At 29.5% G+C, this 18699-nt stretch overlaps 1 protein-coding gene across 5 annotated transcripts in view; it reads right to left on the bottom strand.

Moving 5' to 3' along the window:
* Positions 1 to 18699, bottom strand: part of mask (multiple ankyrin repeats single KH domain) — a 233708-nt gene that overhangs the window by 47290 nt on the left and 167719 nt on the right. For all 5 annotated transcript variants that reach the window (XM_075363965.1, XM_075363982.1, XM_075363999.1 and 2 more), the window contains 3 exons: positions 9981 to 10106; positions 6909 to 7242; positions 1825 to 2114 (listed from right to left, as the gene is read on the bottom strand). In XM_075363965.1, the coding sequence (XP_075220080.1) occupies positions 1825 to 2114; positions 6909 to 7242; positions 9981 to 10106 (750 nt within the window). The remainder of the gene's footprint in view (positions 1 to 1824; positions 2115 to 6908; positions 7243 to 9980; positions 10107 to 18699) is intronic.

Genomic DNA, 18699 nt, shown 5'->3' with positions numbered 1-18699 from the left:
AATATATATTTGACTGCACGCTTTTGAACTGCTAATGTTGCTCTCCTCAATTCTGCATAACTTTCCTTAATTTGTGAGGCAGCATGTGTAATATAAGCAACCAAACTCTTCAAGCGTATTGACCTTTTTTTTTTTGACACAATATTTTTCATCCAGCCCACATATAAAAATTTAATGGTGTTCGATCAGATGGTCTTGTTGCCCAGGAGTGTGGCCCGCTGCGGCCCATCTATCACTCTGGAAATTGCTCATTTAAGTATGCAGATATGGCACGTGAGAAGAAGAGAGGCGCACCAACATGCTTAAAGTACACATGATATCTTGATGCTAGTGGAACATCCTCTATTAATATAGTGGTAATTGTTACATAAGGATTTCCAAATAAGTGTCGGAATTTAGATGTCCTGGGAGAATGAATGGTCTAATTAGCTGATCATATATTACATCACATCACACATTGATGCTAAATCGGTGTTAGAAATTACATTCTACTGAAGTGTGTTCATTACAAAGGTTATTAATGCCATCCCAAGTAAAACAAACCTTGTCAGTAAATAAATGAACCTGTGCAGTAGGTGGTTAATATTCAACCAGTTGCAATGTTGCAAACTAAGAGGAAGATCTCTTGGTTGAAGATTTTTTACTCATTGATTATGGCAAGGATACAACTTGTTACGAAATGTCTTCCATCCTATACTTTGTAGGAAAGCAAACATGCTTTGTATGTGTAATCCCTTTGTTTCCATACGGTAAGTGTTAGTAATAAACTCAGATTTCTTCAACTGACGTTAGATTTTTATTGGGCTATTTTACATCAATTTTCTCAGAATTAAATTCTCTACAATTTTTGATAATAAATTTTAAGCATTTATTATTCATTTAACAACGATTTTATATTACAAATGTAAAAAATTATGTTTTTTAAAAACATATTTTTCTGCTTTACTTCAGATATGGAGAAATGGTCCTGGAACCTGTCAATTTATCATGTCAAAAACGATAAGAAACCATTAAGTTTAATGGTTTAATTTGGGTTCCAAGAATTTCAATATGGTTTTATTTCACTCTTTGCCCAGGAGTCAGTGTGAAATCTTCTGCTAGCAGTATCTCACTAACGTAGCGTTTCTGAACCCATGTTTATTACAAATTTTTTTTTTATTACTTTCACTAGTAGAATGAACTCAGAAAGCACTGGTAACACAATATGAATTACCCTTTATTATTTCAATTTTCTGGTATTTCTTGTAAATTAAGTTTAAAATAAATAACTGGAAGGGCTAGAGAAATAACTGACTAAATAATTTAACGTTAATAAAACATTTTTACACAAAAAAAATTCTTAAATCCCCCAATTCTTTAAAACAATTGTCTATTACATTATATCTTTTCAATGAAAAGGAAAAGTTGTAAATTTAAAGAAAAACAAATACTATTCAGACAATATTGAAACTATCTCTGTGAAATAAAATTCCGACACTAGCAATATACCTGGGGAAATTCTTAGAACTGTGCTCTAAACTAGTAGAAATATAACTACTACAGTTACAAAATTAAATAATTTTTAACCAAAATGTCGAAGCTTGTTTTAAAAGAAAACCATACTTTTTTTGGCATAATTGCTTAGATTAAACATTTTAGTTCTAGACCACAGTTTCAATATGATGTGAAAGTACATGTAACCTTGAAAATTCCAGAAGCAACTAACTTTTCATCCATTAATTTAAAAAAATACTTTTAAATCCATTAAAAATGTATTCATGATAAAATACTTCCATTTACACACAATTTTCATTACGAAATAAAAAGTTAATAATATTGAATTACCTCAATTATTGTTTTACTAGGAGGTGTTGTAGATGGAAGCCTACTTTCTACTAGAGGCGTATTACTTATTCCCCCTCCACTCATCAAACTACAGCCTCCTCCAGATTTTTTTTTCTTTTTATCTTTACGGCGATCCTTGGAAGCCGACTTTACTTCATTACTACTACAGCTACCTTGACTATTAGCATCAATGCCACTATCACCTTCCTCACCTTCAACACCAACAGCACTACCTCTAGCAGGAGAGTCACTGCCAGCTACTGCTTCAGAACTTTTTTGTCTCATCCTCTCTGTCATCACACAATAAAAAAAACGTATTGTAAAACTTGAAACAAGTTATAAAAAATTAGACATTAAGGAAAAAATAACAATTTTTTTATAGTTCCAGATAAAATAAATTATCTATTGATTTCTTTAATATATATATATATATATATAACCACTAAACACAATAATAAAACCTAAAAAAGTAATACCAAAAGTCGACTTTTGCGGGATCCTGCATCTTCAGTCAATACAAAATTCCAAAATTACATCAAACAAAAACAAAAATAAAAATTTAGAAAACATAAACCCTAATAAGAACAACATACTCAATGCCAACTGGAATGATAATAAATTTAAAATGTCACACAGCTAAATTTGTAAACACTGTTGCCAATTACTAAACAAACTATGTCTTTAATTAAATCATAAACTTCAAAAACGACTGTTGATTAATCATTTCATACTTTTGTTTAAATTTATGAAGTAATATTTTTCAAGTAAACCCATTCTTTTACTGTAGTTACAAACTTCAAAATTTTCTAAATTATTTTTATAATCGGTAATAGTATGCCTACACAGCAACAAATAGTCAGCCATATTAGACACACCTCTTTTTCAGTTTCTGTAAGCATTGTAATGTTTTTTTAAAAGATCTGCTAGTTTTACCAGTATAAATTTTATTAAATTCATTACATTTAATTTTATGTATTCCTCTTAAATCCTCTCCTTACTTTTATTATGATTTCTTAAATATTTATATGGTTATTTGGTTTGTAAGCTTGTTACATTTATTTTTATCATAAAAATTAGTAATTTTTTCTATTATTTTATTTGCACAACTGTGTTCTACGAAAAAACTATTGATAATCTCTCTGTTATTTTCTTGTTACAATTGTATAAAACTAACATGGTAATTAATTCTCTGCTTTTTGTATATCTTTTCTGTAATTCCAACATCAGAACCATTAAATACTGCTATTTGTTTCATTACATTTCCTTCTTAAGTCTGTTATCCCTGTTCCTTGTGTAATGTAAACCTCTTAAAAATCAGGTTGTACCAATTGTTTGTGACTGTGGGTGGTTAGAATTTACATGTATTGTAATGCCATTCATTGTGGGCTTTCCATAAAATGATGTTTCTATAATATTTCTTTAATTTATTTCAACCTCAATATCTAAAAAATATATTTTTTTGTTCTTTTCCATTTAACATGTAAATCTTAAATTATTGTTATTATTATAATTATTAAGTTTATTCAAAATAATCAAATGTTAATTATTTATAACCAAAATATCATCTACATATCTTATCTATAATAGCACTTTTGTGCACACCTAATATACCATGAACTATTATAATACTTTTGAAATATTGTACAAACATTTCATACATAATTGCTGAAATAGGTGAACCCATAAGTAAAATTTTCATTTGTGAATAACATTGTTTCATATTGGAAATAATTTTGGAGACAAATATTCCTCCAATTACAAATTTAAACAATTTCCAATTTCAGTTGAACAATTTAACCAATTACCTTCAAATTTTTTTTTAATTTCTATTATTATATAACTGGTAAACTAGGATACAAGTTGGTGATATTATAACTTACCATTTTAGTGTTAGATTTAATTTCAATACAATTTAACTTATTTATGACTTCGTAATCATGAATTCAAGATTCATTTTTATTCTAATAATTTTAGCTGCTACTTTAACTATGAAATATGCAAGTGCTGTCTTGACATTTACTAATGATCTTATAATAATATTTATTTTATATAACTTCAGTAATCCAGTAAGTTTTGGGGGTGATGGTACATATGGATATAATCTTGAGTGATAATTTATCATAATTAAATATTGGTTTATATTTAGAAATTATAATTTAAAAAATAAGAACAATTTTGAAATATTTGTTCTTTTATCACTTTAAAATCATTTTCTTCAATGTAATTATCCTTAAGTTCTTTGTATTTATTTTTATACATAACTATTGGTGCATTAGTTTTTTTCAATTTTAATAATATTAGATCATTATAATTTAGCTTATTTTTTAATTTATAACCTCACATTTTGTTATTATTTGTTTATTAACTATGTTTTTTTTGGATTACTTTTTATATTATGGCTAATTCTTATTTGATTCTTGTACAAAAAAAAAAAAATCCAGTCTTTCAATATTACATTCTGTATCAGTTGTTATAATTTTATAATTATATTATATATGTTAAAATCATTTAAATTAAATTTGAGTGTTTGAAATTATAAACTTTTCTTTACTATCAAAAGATATATTTGTAAAGTTCGTAAAATTATTTTCTAATCCTGTATCTTGTTTTTGAAATACATTAAAATTACTGCTTTGAAAACTATGTTCATTATAATTTTCACAATATAAACCTTTTTTTTTGCATTTTGACACAATAATTCCTTAACATATTTTTTTTTTTAGTTTTACTTCTCTTTTTCAAAATCAATTAAATTTTTTTAGGAAAACTGAAAATCCCAACTCTAAGTATTTGTAAATATAATGAATATAATGTTAATAAAAACCTTGGCCTTAGAAGCCTGTTTAATTTCTTGTTTTATTCTAATTTTTTACATAATTCTTTTGTCTTTTTAATACGTAAATAATTATTAGGGGTTTTTAATTAATAATTGTGTAGGTATTATCTTACATTCTAAACATGTCTTATTAAATCTAATTTTATGTATTAAGTTTAAGTTTATATTTTTTTCTTTGCTATAATTTTGGAATTTTATACTGACTGATGATGCGGGATCCCATGAAAGTCAACTTTTGGTATTAGTTTTTTAGGTTCTGTTGCTGTGTCTGGTGGTTATTTTGTTCTTATTTGATAAGTGGACAGTATGTTGATAAATTTTTGAAAATTCAAAAGTATTACGAAATACTTTTATATTGTGAAATTCAAAGTTTTATATAAACAATAATTAACTATTAGCCTAAATTTACATAGCTACAATAATTGTCATTATAAAAGGAAACCAGAATAAATAGTATATAGAAAAATGTAATTTTTAATATTGTAATTTAGACTAATCGTTGATATTTTATCTGTAGCTATTTCGCAAAAAAGCTACATCTGGGAAATCAGTAACAACACCCTTTATTTAGAATTTAGAAATTTAACACATAATTTTTAGTAAATCAAAATAAGACAAATTCCAATAACCTTGATTATTCATTTTTTTTCTAATTTTCTTCCTCAGGAGAAAATAATTCTATTATTAGTAAAATAGTAAAAAGCTGATTCAAATCTTTGGAGCCATACATTTAATTCCATCCAATTATCATTCGGGTAGGAAAATTATAGATAAAATATTAAATTAATGCATAGTTGCATTAATGCAAGTACTAAAAAATTCAATTCACTCTAGCTGTTTTTCTTGCCTTTAACTGCTGTTACCTATGCGATTTATACACACACAAGGACCCCACCTTCTTTAATTACGCTGGCATAAAGAAGTTCTATGTCTAGTTTACTCATTTTCTGTCATTAAATTTAACAAGCATTTCTTAGACTATGTTTTTGTTTTTAATATGCGACATCCTTCACAGTTTGTTAGAATTTTAAAACTTAATACAGTGTAACAAATAACTAATTAGCACATACAAGGGCTGATCAGAAAGTAACTTCAGATTAATCATTAAAATAACAATTTATTACATACATCTTTTAGCTACTTTTCATAATTAAAGTATAAATTAAGGCACTTATCATATAAACAAGTTTTTGAATTCTATTGTCATAAAAGTCTGTTGCCTGTGAATTAAGACAGATAGTAACACCATTTTTCAACTCCTCATCATCTTCAAAACACTGTGTCACTAACCAGTTCTTTATTTTCAGGAAAAGGTGTTATCACAGAGCCTGAAAACCAAATCAGGGCTATATGGAGGATGGTTACACAACACGCACTTGAAACTGTCGAGTGCATTCATCTGTGACAAATGGGGTCATCCACTTCTTTCATTGTCATGAATGTTTGTTCAACCTTCCCGAAACATATGGCAACATTTGTCTTACTGCACTGACACTCATGATATTCCGTATATATACTGCACAAGGTTTACTATGAATTTCAGCAGCTGACAAGTATTTTGAATGAAGGAAATGGATGACAGCACACAGGAACAAACAAGTGAGTGATATTTCCAAAATCACTACTAGAACCTCATTGAACGAAGCTATTCAACTGTGTAAAGATAAAATCCCCACTCCTTCGCGCAATACCAAGAACCAGAAGTTAATAATCGGATAGCCATGGTAAAATAAATATCAGTTTAATATTCAAATTTTTTCATAAGAAAGCAGTTACAAGTCAAGTTTTTATTGAAAAAACTTTTTTTTGAAGTTTTTGAGAAATTGTCTGATATAGAAAATGAATGAAAACAGACTGTGTGACCAATTATGATTTAAAAAAGACAAATTTTATTTTTACTACTATTTACCATGACAATCTCAGTCTTCATTGCACATATTTTTCTAGATAATTAGATTAGTTGGAAGATTCAATGAAAATAGTATCTACTTTTTATTTCTATTTGCACCAAGAATTGACCAATTGATTGATTGCAGATTTTCTGGAAAAACATTATATTAGAGAAAAAAGTAAAAGAAAATGATATCTACATATATTTTTTCCAGACAATTATTTTTACAAACACATTTTAAAGTGCATTACACATGTGTCTAGGCATAAAATGAATTGATATTTTAATATGCAAAGTAACATCAAAATTTAATAAACACAACAAAATCTTAAGAGAAAGGTAACAATCATTTCTTACCTTGTTCTATATCCTCTTTCTCTTCTTCTTCTTCGTCCTCTTCTTCATCTTCTTGATTATTACTATTATTAGTGCTGTTATTATTGCTATTACAGATCATTTCATTCTTTTGATTTTCTTCTTGAAGCTTTCTTTTTTCTTCTTTTTTCTCTAACTTCTTTTTCTTTTTTCTTTCTCTTCGTCTTGCAGCTGCTGCTCTCTTACTTTCTTCTCTTGTCTTTTCCATATCTAACTCTTCTAATAGGATTGTAGCATTCTTATTTGCTTTTGCAGCCTGCATATCTTTAGCTGCTCTAATTATCTTAACACAGTCCTGGCATTTTTCTAATAACTCCTAGAAAGTGTAAAATAAAAAAATAATGAATATACATTTAAAAATCTTTTCTTTAAATTTTAACATTCACATTATGATAATCCAGATTTTCAGAACTTCATCTCTGTAATAAAAAGCAATGCAAATAACCCAAAACACCATGAGAAATGCAGTTATTAAAAAATTTTGCAACAGAAATATGAACTTATAGTTGATTACATAAAATAAAATGGTGACATTAATAACAATATAAAATTTAAAAGAATTCTCAAGTCCAGTTATGATAGTGTCCCTACATATTGAAACATCTTATTAGGAAGATATGTAGTGGTGAAAAAACTTCATTCATAAATTTTCAGGAGTTTGTTTGAGCATGAGCTTAATTTTTATAAAATGTAATAAAAAATGACTAAGTACTCTGTTTTCAGAAACACCTACAAAGGATCTCTGTAGGTTTTTAGTAATTTTTTTTTGTTTTAATTTAACTTTAATGAAATTTATTAAACATTCTTAAAGTAAAAAAAATCTTTTTTAATTTTTTTGTCTGCTCTTATTGATAAATTACTTAATATCATAATAAAAAACTAAACTGCATCTATAATATACACTAACCGAAAACTTAACATAGTAAATATGTAATACAGTACAGTATATTACTCTAAATAAATACATAAAATGACACTTGCTCGCGCGCATGCATATACACACACACACACACAATATATATATATATATGAGACAATCTATCAGTGGTTTAATGCATTTGCTTTTACAATGAAAATAATTTCATTAAAAGACTATTCTTTCTTTAATAAAACATAATTTAGGCCTTAAGAACAATGAAAACATTTTTGGCAAAAATATTAATACTTTTTCAATAGCTTTATCCTTAATTTTAAATCAACTTACATAGATAATTTTCAGTACTACATTCATATAAAATTAGTCTTTGTGGATAAATTAAAAAAAAAAAAAACATATTAAATATACACAGAGAACTAACTCACATGAGATACTGACTAAATAACATGATATAATAAAAACATTTAGCCAGTTTTATGAAGTACAGAGTGTGGTAGAATGGAGTCCCACATTTCGCAAGTTAATAAATGAAAAATTGTACAGTTATGAAAAACCTATTATTTATGAAAAGCACATACAATGAAGTCTTGTTTACTTAAGTTTTAAAAATTATGTTGTCCAAATGGTGGCCATTATTAGTGATACACATTTAAAACAGTTCCTGGAAATTTTGCATCAATTTATCCAAGAATAATGCTGGTAATTTCTCATATCACATCCTTAAGTTGTTTAAGGGTTTGACGCCAATGTTTGTAGACCCCATCTTTCAGATAGCCCCACAAAAAAAATCACAAGGGCTTAGATCAGGAGAGCAAGGTGACCATTCAATATCGACCGAAACAATATCAGATATTCTAGAAACATTTCTTGCAAAATAGCACAAGAGCAATGAATAATGCAAGCTGTAGCCACATACTATTGAAACCAGAAGTCCTCTGATTCATCTTCATAGAATTCTGACAATTGGTGCTGCAGGAAATTTTCTAACATTTCATAGCACTGGTCGGAAGACAAGTAATGGTGATGACACTATTTTATTCAAAAAAGTGGGGCCCAAAATGGACAAAGCACACCATAGTCACTTTTGAGTTGTGAAGAAGTCTTTAGTGAAGCAGTTGGGGGTTTTTTGATGGCCAGTACTGAAAATTTTGCTTATTTATGGTGCTTGAAAGATGGAAATGAGCTTCATCGCTGCTCCACACAACAGACTTGGAGGGAAGGAGGCACACTGGAAAGGATTCACTGACAAAAGGTATTCCACATTCACCAGTCTTACTCAATTCCTGTGTAAGCATCATTTTGTACGGGTGCAAATTCAAATCAGCATGCAAAACTTGCCTCACAGATCAATTAGAAATCCCTAGTGCAGAAGCATGTTTTCGAGCAGAATGACTTGGAGACTGCTCTATAGACACTTTTACAGCAGTGACTATTCAGGTGTTCTAATGATCCTAGGATGCCCAGCTGGTCATTTCAGTAATGCAGAACCAGGTGCCCTTACATCTGCGATTCATTTTAGTTAAGTCTTCTGATCTGCAATGGCCACACTTGCTGTTGAATAGAAATGTGAACAAAATGCTCTTTGCATCACAATCATAGATTGTGCATTTTTAAAGGAAGCTTTAACATAGCCCCACTGTTTATCTTACCAAGACATGGCATCTACTGACAAACTTCATCCTCTGCCCGAGCAAAAGGGACCTCACCAACCTCCTATCATGCTGTACACTCAGTGACCTAACAAAATGTGGGACTCTTTTCTGCCACACCTGGTATTTAAAAAAAATATAACCCTTTTGAAAATAAAATAAAATGTTACTGTGTAATTGTTTAGTAGGTTTCATAGTTCATGACATGAAAGTGGTTTAAAAACATGAAATATTTAACTTGACATCTAGGAGCTTGGCATCAACTTGAATTGAATAACAAATTAAAGTTCATTTCAGCTACTCTCATGCAAATATTAAAATTCTTAAGTAACTTTAATGAGAGTATCATATCTGTGCATACAACTTTAAAACAAAGGTAATAATGTTCAATAACAGTGATAGTTATTGACATTTACTTAGTGTTAATACTCCACTGGTATGGTTTAGAAATTTGCATCAAGTGATAGAAATTTAAACATAGATATACTCATTGGTAATATTAAGAGTAAAATGCATTTAAAAAATTACCTTATCACTAATTGTAGATATATATCGAGTCATCTCTTGATCACTAGGAAATTGAGTTACATGATTAACCATCCATTTAACTACTTTCATATGGCCCTTACGAAAAGCAGCCATTAGACATGATACCTAAAAAAATAATTTAACAAGACATAATTTAAGCAGAACATGATCAAACAGCATGGTTTTTTTCCATTAATATAAATTTTTATTTAGTATAATAATTACAAATTGTTTACTATTCCAATATTAAAAAAAAAAAATGGAAAAAATTTTAAACAATTTTTATACACATTAACATCAAATACAAAGACATCTAACTGAAAAAAAATTATATATACATTTAAACATGAGAGAAATACATAAGAACTGAATTACATAATTATTTAGGATAAAAAATATAGAAACATCTTATATAATATCAACATTTTTCATACTTAAAAATAGTTTTAGATAACTGAATATATCACTCATTTTTGAGTTAAATAAATCAACACTACACATTCTTGTCACTGGATTATTCATTGTATAATCTATAAAAATTAATATAATAACAAACATTCTACTTCGTTTACATATTCTAGCTGGAACCTTACTTAATAAATAATTACAATCAATAACAATATTTTATAATTTAAATATAAATTTTTGATTGGAATTCCACATTGATTCAAAAGATGAAATATACCACGAATAGAGGAAATGTTTTGATAGTTTTGGCCAACAAAAAGGGCCCACAATTTCATTCGTGTGTCCATTTTAAAAAAAATTTGTTGAACAGTTTTGAGACTTAATATGGGTTTGAGTGAATTGTTACCAAGTTACCAATCTGAACAAGAGTATAGTTCCTATCAAAAGTACGTAAAGAATTTTTAAGGTAAGAGTAAAGTAGAGCAGAGTATAAAGAGCAGAGCAAGTTGTTGGTTTGATTTATTTACAATATAATTAATATGATCATTAACCTATTTTAGAGCAAAAAATTACACCTAGATCTCTTATAGAATCAACAATCCCAAGAATAACACCATTCAGACTAAGTGCAAATATTTATTTGTTAGGACCTAGAGAAAGTTGTAGTTTTACATTTTTGATTATTGAGATAGATAATTTCTCAAACACCAGTTATAAATTTCATTCAAAAAGATTTGAAAATTATCAAAAGTTGATTATATACTTTTGAAAATTTTTAAATTGTCAGCAAATAGTAAAAAAATTCACATCAATAATCTAACTAAAATTATTACTGAAAATGTAAAAAGAAGTGGACCGAGGTGGGAACCTTGAGGGACATCTGACAAAACTAATATTTCATTAATACATATTGTTTATATTTGACATTTTGAATTCTGTCACTTCGGTAATTTTCAAACTACTGTAATAATGGTGTAAATCCAAAAGATTTAAGTCGATGAAGTGAAAATAACATGATTAACAGAATCAAATGTCCAACTGAAATCAGTGTAAATGCTATCAACCTGAAGACCACTGAATCCAAGATTCAATTAACATGCCAAATTAGTGCCAATCTTAATATATACATAATCCCAATATATATATATATAAATTAATGTTTGTTTGTTCCGTTTACATTCCTATACTATTCATTCAATTGCAATGAAACTTTGGTGAGTTGTAGGCACGCCTGCAAAGGTTTCTGAATTAGTTTTGAACCCGCTAGGTGGCCCTGAGGGTTGAGATATTTAAAAAAATTATATATATGGTCTGATTTGGCTCATACTCAGAATATATATTAGTTATGTAAAAAGAAATATTTTTGCAAAATAATGGACCTGCTAGGTGGCACTAGGGTAGAGAGATTTTGAAAAATTGTATTTATATTCCAATTTGGCTCATATTCTGAATGTTACTTCCGTGGAAAATAATACCTCTGCAAAAAATGGGTCTGCTAGGTGATGCTGCTAAAATGGTGGAGGGGAAAAGGGTAAAGGGGGACATGGAAAAGGGGGAAATGAGGAAAGAAATAGGAAAAAAGATAATGTTCAGTTTTTTAATGTTTTATGAAACTTCCAATTGTTTTAATTTAATCTATATATATATATATATATACTAAAATCTAGCAGTAGCAAAGCATTACTGCATCAGCTAGTACTTTATAAAAGTAAGAAAGTAAGTAGTAGTTTTGGCTCAATAAAACCAAACTGCCATCAGACAAAAAAGGAAAAATTTAATTTTAAGTTTATTAGTTACCATTAAATTCAAATATTTTAGGAATACCACTAAGAATTGATATAGATCTATAATTAGAAATGTTGCCTTTATCACCAGATTTATATATAGGTGTAACAAAGGCAGAATTCCAAGTCACAGGAAAACAACCTTTAGATAATGATTTATCAATAAAACTTAAGAGTAAAGGAGAAGACAGTTACCCCAACCATCACCTGAACCAGATGTATACCATTTGGTCCATCACTCTTATGAATATCTAATTTATAATAATAAAACAACAGATTATTGTTTGTATCACTAAATATGTCTAGAAAGTATAAAGATAAAAAAAAAACATTATGATAAGAAAAGAAAAAAATACTATTAATTATTAGAGAATAAGTAAATCATTTTTTAAGTACGGCACAATTATTAATATAAAATTGTTAGTTCTTTCATTTTAAATCCTTTCTTTTTCACTGGGGTAAAATTGAGTTTTACTTTAGAAAATTAAACTTCGTGATTTTTTGAAAAATGCTAAGAAAAACAATAGAATTAATTATTTTAGTAATCCTTCATGGACAACGTGCTATTTTTTAAACACAAGAAATTAATATATTTTTAGACCTACTTGTTTAAATATTTGGGGAAATGCTGATTCCAGCACTTAAAAGAAAAGAAAATTTTTCTAAAGATGCTTGCATCAAGAACTAAGCTACAGTGCTTAAGAATGAAATGCAAACTTGCATATTTACAAAGCACGTAATAAACTCTGTAAAATGTATTAATATTTACTGATACCACCTAATAACAAATTAATAACTCTATTTTAGAGTATTTATATTACCGAATTAACATAGATACGTGTCTTAATAATTTTTTTCTACACGAAAAAGTACCAATGAAAAATGAATAACAATGAAGTAAATTATATAAAATGATTTAAGTAATCTACAGAAACTGATCACACATCTACTGGTGGACTTTTCTCAAAATACATTATAATTTGTTCTTTTTTAAGTTTAAATAATTTCTGCTTTGTTCATAATAGATAAAATTTAGTCTAAACATTTCTCTATATTTTAAAACAACAGCAGAGGAATGATCAGCTTGGGAGCTGGATGTGTGCCAAGACCTGTTACTAAATAAATACTCAACATCATAAAGTTTTACACAATTAACACATTTTACTCTTAAATTTAATTAACGTAAACATAAGAAATTTGAGTAACATGAATTACACAAAATTTATTAATCATTTTTAACTATAAAATCAAAAAATATCTTTATGTATAAATGTTTTAAAATTCTGAGTTTAAGCTTTAAAATAACGTCCTTCATTAATGTTTTTCATAAATTTTTATTTATTTGTTAATCAACTTTATGCAATAATATATAAATATGCAAAAATTCAGTAAGCAGCAAATAGATTTTAGTAAAATACAAACAAACTCATTTCATTTCATTCATGAAGTGTATAAAATTATTTAATAAATTATATCTAGTACACCGATTGAAAGGCAATAATTTCTATGTATCAATATCAATGGAAAAAATAATAATAAACTTCTTTTTATTGAAATATAAGTTTAAAAAATTGCATTCCATCACTCACCAAATGTAACTAAATCTAAATAAAATACAAATGTATTTATAAATGAAATTTATAGAAATAACACTGACGAACAAAATTTAACTTTTTTGGCATAAGTAAGAAAATATGTGATCCTAATAGAAACTTTCATGCTGAATTCATATGTAAAGAGATTTTCTCTATCACCTACCAAATTGTTGTGATATATAGGTAAACTCTGAAAGAAATGTAAGAATTTACATGTATGTATCCAAATTACCTAAAATGTGGAAGTTGTTTTCCTTTTTTTTATTTGAAATTTGGAAGCAATCCTTGTTCTAGTTACTAATGGCACCAGGGTAATCCAGAAAGAAATCAGGTATGAATCAAAGAAATGAATCTTCAGGAACGTATTATACTTCATATGTTTGTATGACTGTAATAAAAATTCATCCACAATGTCATGGTAGTTGGGGGATTTATGATTTCCTAAAAGGTTTTGCACCACACTTTTAAATGAGATCCAAGCTAACTTTTCAAATTGGCTTTACAGTTCTTTCTTTGAACTGTTTATTTCTAATCCAAACTTCTAAATTGGGAACCACAAAAATTCTTTTCTTGATTTTAGCATCATTAACACACAAGGAGATTTTTTTAAACAATGAAATCCGGTATCATTTTTATCCATTGCCTTCACAAAGTTTTTTAAAAGCCCAAATTTTACATGGAGTGGAAACAGAAGAATCATTTCTTAATTAACTTGTGGGGGATGTAAAACATTTTTCTCTCATGGTGTTAAGTGCTTCATGCTATGGCCAATCTTACTGATATAATGATCGGTCATGTCCCTCCATCCATTGACATAATAAGCTACAAAATTTAGTGTAACTGAACTGCAAATCCAATAACACATTAACTTTTAAACTGCAATATATATATAGTCCAACTGTAATTGCATTGAATTTTATCTAACAGAATTTTTATATTGTCATATGTTTCTTTATGTTGCATGAGCTAATTGCACAAAAGGAAATTTGCTGCCATTGTGCAACAAATAAGCAAATATTCTCCCTTCTATAAGAGTTATATTCATGATGAAATTCATCAATGACAGAACAAATGTTGTTATAATACACTAAACTATTTCCTTCAGAATATAATCCTTGACTCTTCTTGACGATTATAAAAGTATCACATTTTATTGTCAGTATTCAGACAAGATCCCAAAAACTCTGCTTTTTTTTCCCCAAAGTTCAAATCCTGAACAAGGTCATTTAGTTTACCTTGAGTTATCTGATGAGACTAACAGGAAGAGATGTTTCTGCTTTAAAAGTTGCTCTTCACATTGAATTTTCGTGGCTTATCTTACATTCCAGTTCATCTTTCTAAAGTCAAATGTGTTTGCAGAAGTTTCAGTAAGATCTTGTGGTTCATGCCACAACATTGGTATGTCAAATTCATGTGCCACTTACTCCTAACCCAGTCTGTCAGGTGTTTCACACAGATTAAACAGTAGATGTGAAAGGCCCAATTCTTATCTAGATTCCCAACTTTATAATCAAAAGATAATACACAATTTTTTTAACTAGTGTTCATTAAACTTTCCTAGTTGTTCTTTATATGTCAAATATCCATACATGTAACAGACATTTTCAGGACCATTTAAGCACTTCCTACACACATTTGTTCACTAACACAACACATAACACACACACACACACACATATGTGATTTATAGTTATATCACACATGTGATGTGTGTGATTTATAATTACTACACAGTAACTATAAACCACATACTAGAATAAAATCATAGTATGTGCATATACAGGAAGTGTATATGAGGATTGTCTGAAAAGTTTTGAGCTTAACAAAGAAAGACATATTTTTTCCTGTTAAAGGAAAAGTTTTATAGTTTTATTTTTCAACAGTCTCCTTTCATTGATACACTTTTTCCAGCGATGCTCTAACCTCTTTAACTCTTCCAAATAGTAGCTGGCATCTTTCTCTGTAAAATTGTTATTTATGTCTGCTAGAGCCTCCTCATCCGATGAAAATCTCTTTCTTCCAAGTAACTATAAACACAGTAACTATAAACCACATACTAGAATAAAATCATAGTATGTGCATATACAGGAAGTGTATATGAGGATTGTCTGAAAAGTTTTGAGCTTAACAAAGAAAGACATATTTTTTCCTGTTAAAGGAAAAGTTTTATAGTTTTATTTTTCAACAGTCTCCTTTCATTGATACACTTTTTCCAGCGATGCTCTAACCTCTTTAACTCTTCCAAATAGTAGCTGGCATCTTTCTCTGTAAAATTGTTATTTATGTCTGCTAGAGCCTCCTCATCCGATGAAAATCTCTTTCTTCCAAGTAAAACTTTAAGGTTAGGAAACAAGAAAAAGTCACTTGGGGCCAGATCTGGTGAATGGTCAACCAATTCAATGTGCAATTAATGAATTTTAGTCATGGCAATTGTCAAAGTGTGAGCAGGTGCATGTCCTGATGGAAAAGCACTTTCTTCTTCTTCAAATGTGGTCTTTTTTTGCAATTTCTACCTTCAGCCTGTCAAGTAATGATGCATAATAATACTGTCCTGTTATTATTTTACCTTTCTGAAGATAACTGAAAAACAAAATTCCGTTACTACCCCAAAAAACAGTCGCAATCACCTTCCCAGCAGATGGAACCATCTTCGCCTTTTTTGAAGCAGGTTCACCCTTTGCGGTCCACTGTGTTGACTGTTGTTTTGTCTCAGAAGTGTAGTGATGGATCCAAATTTCATCTACAGTTATGAATCGACGCAAAAAATCTGACTTTGTTTTGCTTAAATTGCCCCAGCAGGGCCGTGGAAATGTTCATTTGAATGCACTTTTGGTCCAAAGTTTGTAAATGTGGCACCCAGCGCACGGATAGCTTACGCATATCCAATTATTCAATTAATATATGACAAACTCATTCCTTCGAGATGCCCATAGCCTCTGCTATCTCTCTAACCTTAATTCATCGGTCGGTCATCCAGCACCATTTGGTGAAATTTTTCGATGATATCAGTAGTGGTTGCAGTTTTTGGCTGTCCCAAACGCTCATCATCAACCAAGCTGGTACGACCATGTTTAAATTCAGCTGCCCATAGTTTCATGATGGCAAATGATGGGACAGTTCCTGTAAACAGTGTCCAACTTGATTTTAATTTGCAAAGGCATACGGCCTTTCAAATGCAAGTATTTTATCATGGCACGATATTAAATTTTTTTCAATTTTCACAAAAACACTCACAATGACTTATTCAAATGATTATCAAACATCTGAGCGTCCAAAACGGATGAAATTTTAGTGAGTATCTTTTAATGCATGCGTGAATACATTCACTAACTTTCATTGAGGAGTGCTGCCATCTTCATGTTGAGGCTCAAAACTTTTCAGACAACCCTCGTAAATAATACCGGTGTGTTAAATGTACGACTCAAAAGACTGCTCTGTGTTAAGTCAGAACCTAAAACATCATGCATACACACCTATTACCTTTATAATGTTATGGCTGTACCTTCCTGCCTCTGCTAGAAATCATTTAAAATATTATTTTATGTATATAAATTATTCCTAAAAAAATACACAGAATTCAGAAAAAGCAATACTTATAAAATGTTATTGCACTAAAACTTTCAGTGATGGAAAAATTCTGATTGCATTTTTGAATTCAGGATAAAAAATTACATTAGGAACACAATATACATTCATAATTGTTTACATTTTATTCAAACTGTGTTTATGTGTAATAATAATAAAAAAAAAATTATAAGACTCATTTTAAGTGGGATTCATCTTTAAAAAAGAAAAAACCTAACTTTAACTATGTGTAACACCACATTTTATAAACATTACTCCCACAGAGTAATAAAATAAAATATCAATAATAGAACTACAAATAAAATAACAGAACTCTCATTTTACACAAGACAAAACTAAGATGATTGAAAGAAAATTAACAATTATTTGAAAAAAAAATTTCTTGCTGATTTTATTTGTCATCACAATTAAATAAAACTTAATATATTAAATATAAACCACGAAAACACAGTAATTAGGTAAGGTAACTTACCATAATAATATCCAATAATTGATTTTCATGGGATCCTGCATCTTCACCTTTTTTTTTTTCTCTACTCCCCTGGGCCGGACCCACTTGATGGTATTACGCCACCCAGGGGAGTGTCCGTTACTCTAATAGGCCCTCCCCGCCTACGGGCTATATACCGAAATGGCAGGTCAGGCCTACCGGTGGCTCTTTTGAGATTTTTTATTCTCTATTATGTCCTCTATGGAACCACATCATACCTACAAGTCGTGATGTGACCCCCAGATCTTTCATAATACTCTCTTGTCCCTACAGCACACCCCAAGGAGTCCTCAGCGGATCATTGAAACCAGCACACCTAAGCATGCTGGCTCTCACCGCTGAGGCTATCCACTCAACCTAACATACTAGAAATCCATACTTCTTTCATCTTCATTCTGCTGTTTTAGTACTGTCTTTATATAATCAGCGACCTTCCTCCAGTTCTCCTTACTGCTGAGCATGAAATCCATGGTTTCCTTCGGTGTTTTTCCATGAATACCCGCGTCGTGTCTTAGTCTTATCCATTTATTACATACTAAAAACGTATGCTCAGAATCATCGTCCTGTTCGCAGTACATGCACGTGGGTTCATTCCTTCTTCCCACCTTATAGAGATAACCATTGAAACACCCATGTCCCGTCAGGAACTGGGTGATCCAATAGTCAGTTTCTCCATGCCACCTGTTTATCCATCCTGTTAATTCTGGAATTAAGGTTCTTGTCCATCCAGCCACTCCAGCCTCCGCCCATCTCTCCTGCCAGATTCTATGTATGTTTTCCCTGACTTCATTTTCTGCTCTCCCTAAAAACCTGTCAGTTCTATATCTGACGATAAGGTAACATTCCCGAGAGCACAC

The sequence above is a fragment of the Lycorma delicatula genome, chromosome 1 (assembly GCF_047948215.1).
Source record: "Lycorma delicatula isolate Av1 chromosome 1, ASM4794821v1, whole genome shotgun sequence".
Taxonomy (NCBI): domain Eukaryota; kingdom Metazoa; phylum Arthropoda; class Insecta; order Hemiptera; family Fulgoridae; genus Lycorma; species Lycorma delicatula.
The sequence above is the reverse complement of the archived record's forward strand: the minus strand, read 5'-3'. Positions and strand labels throughout refer to the sequence as shown.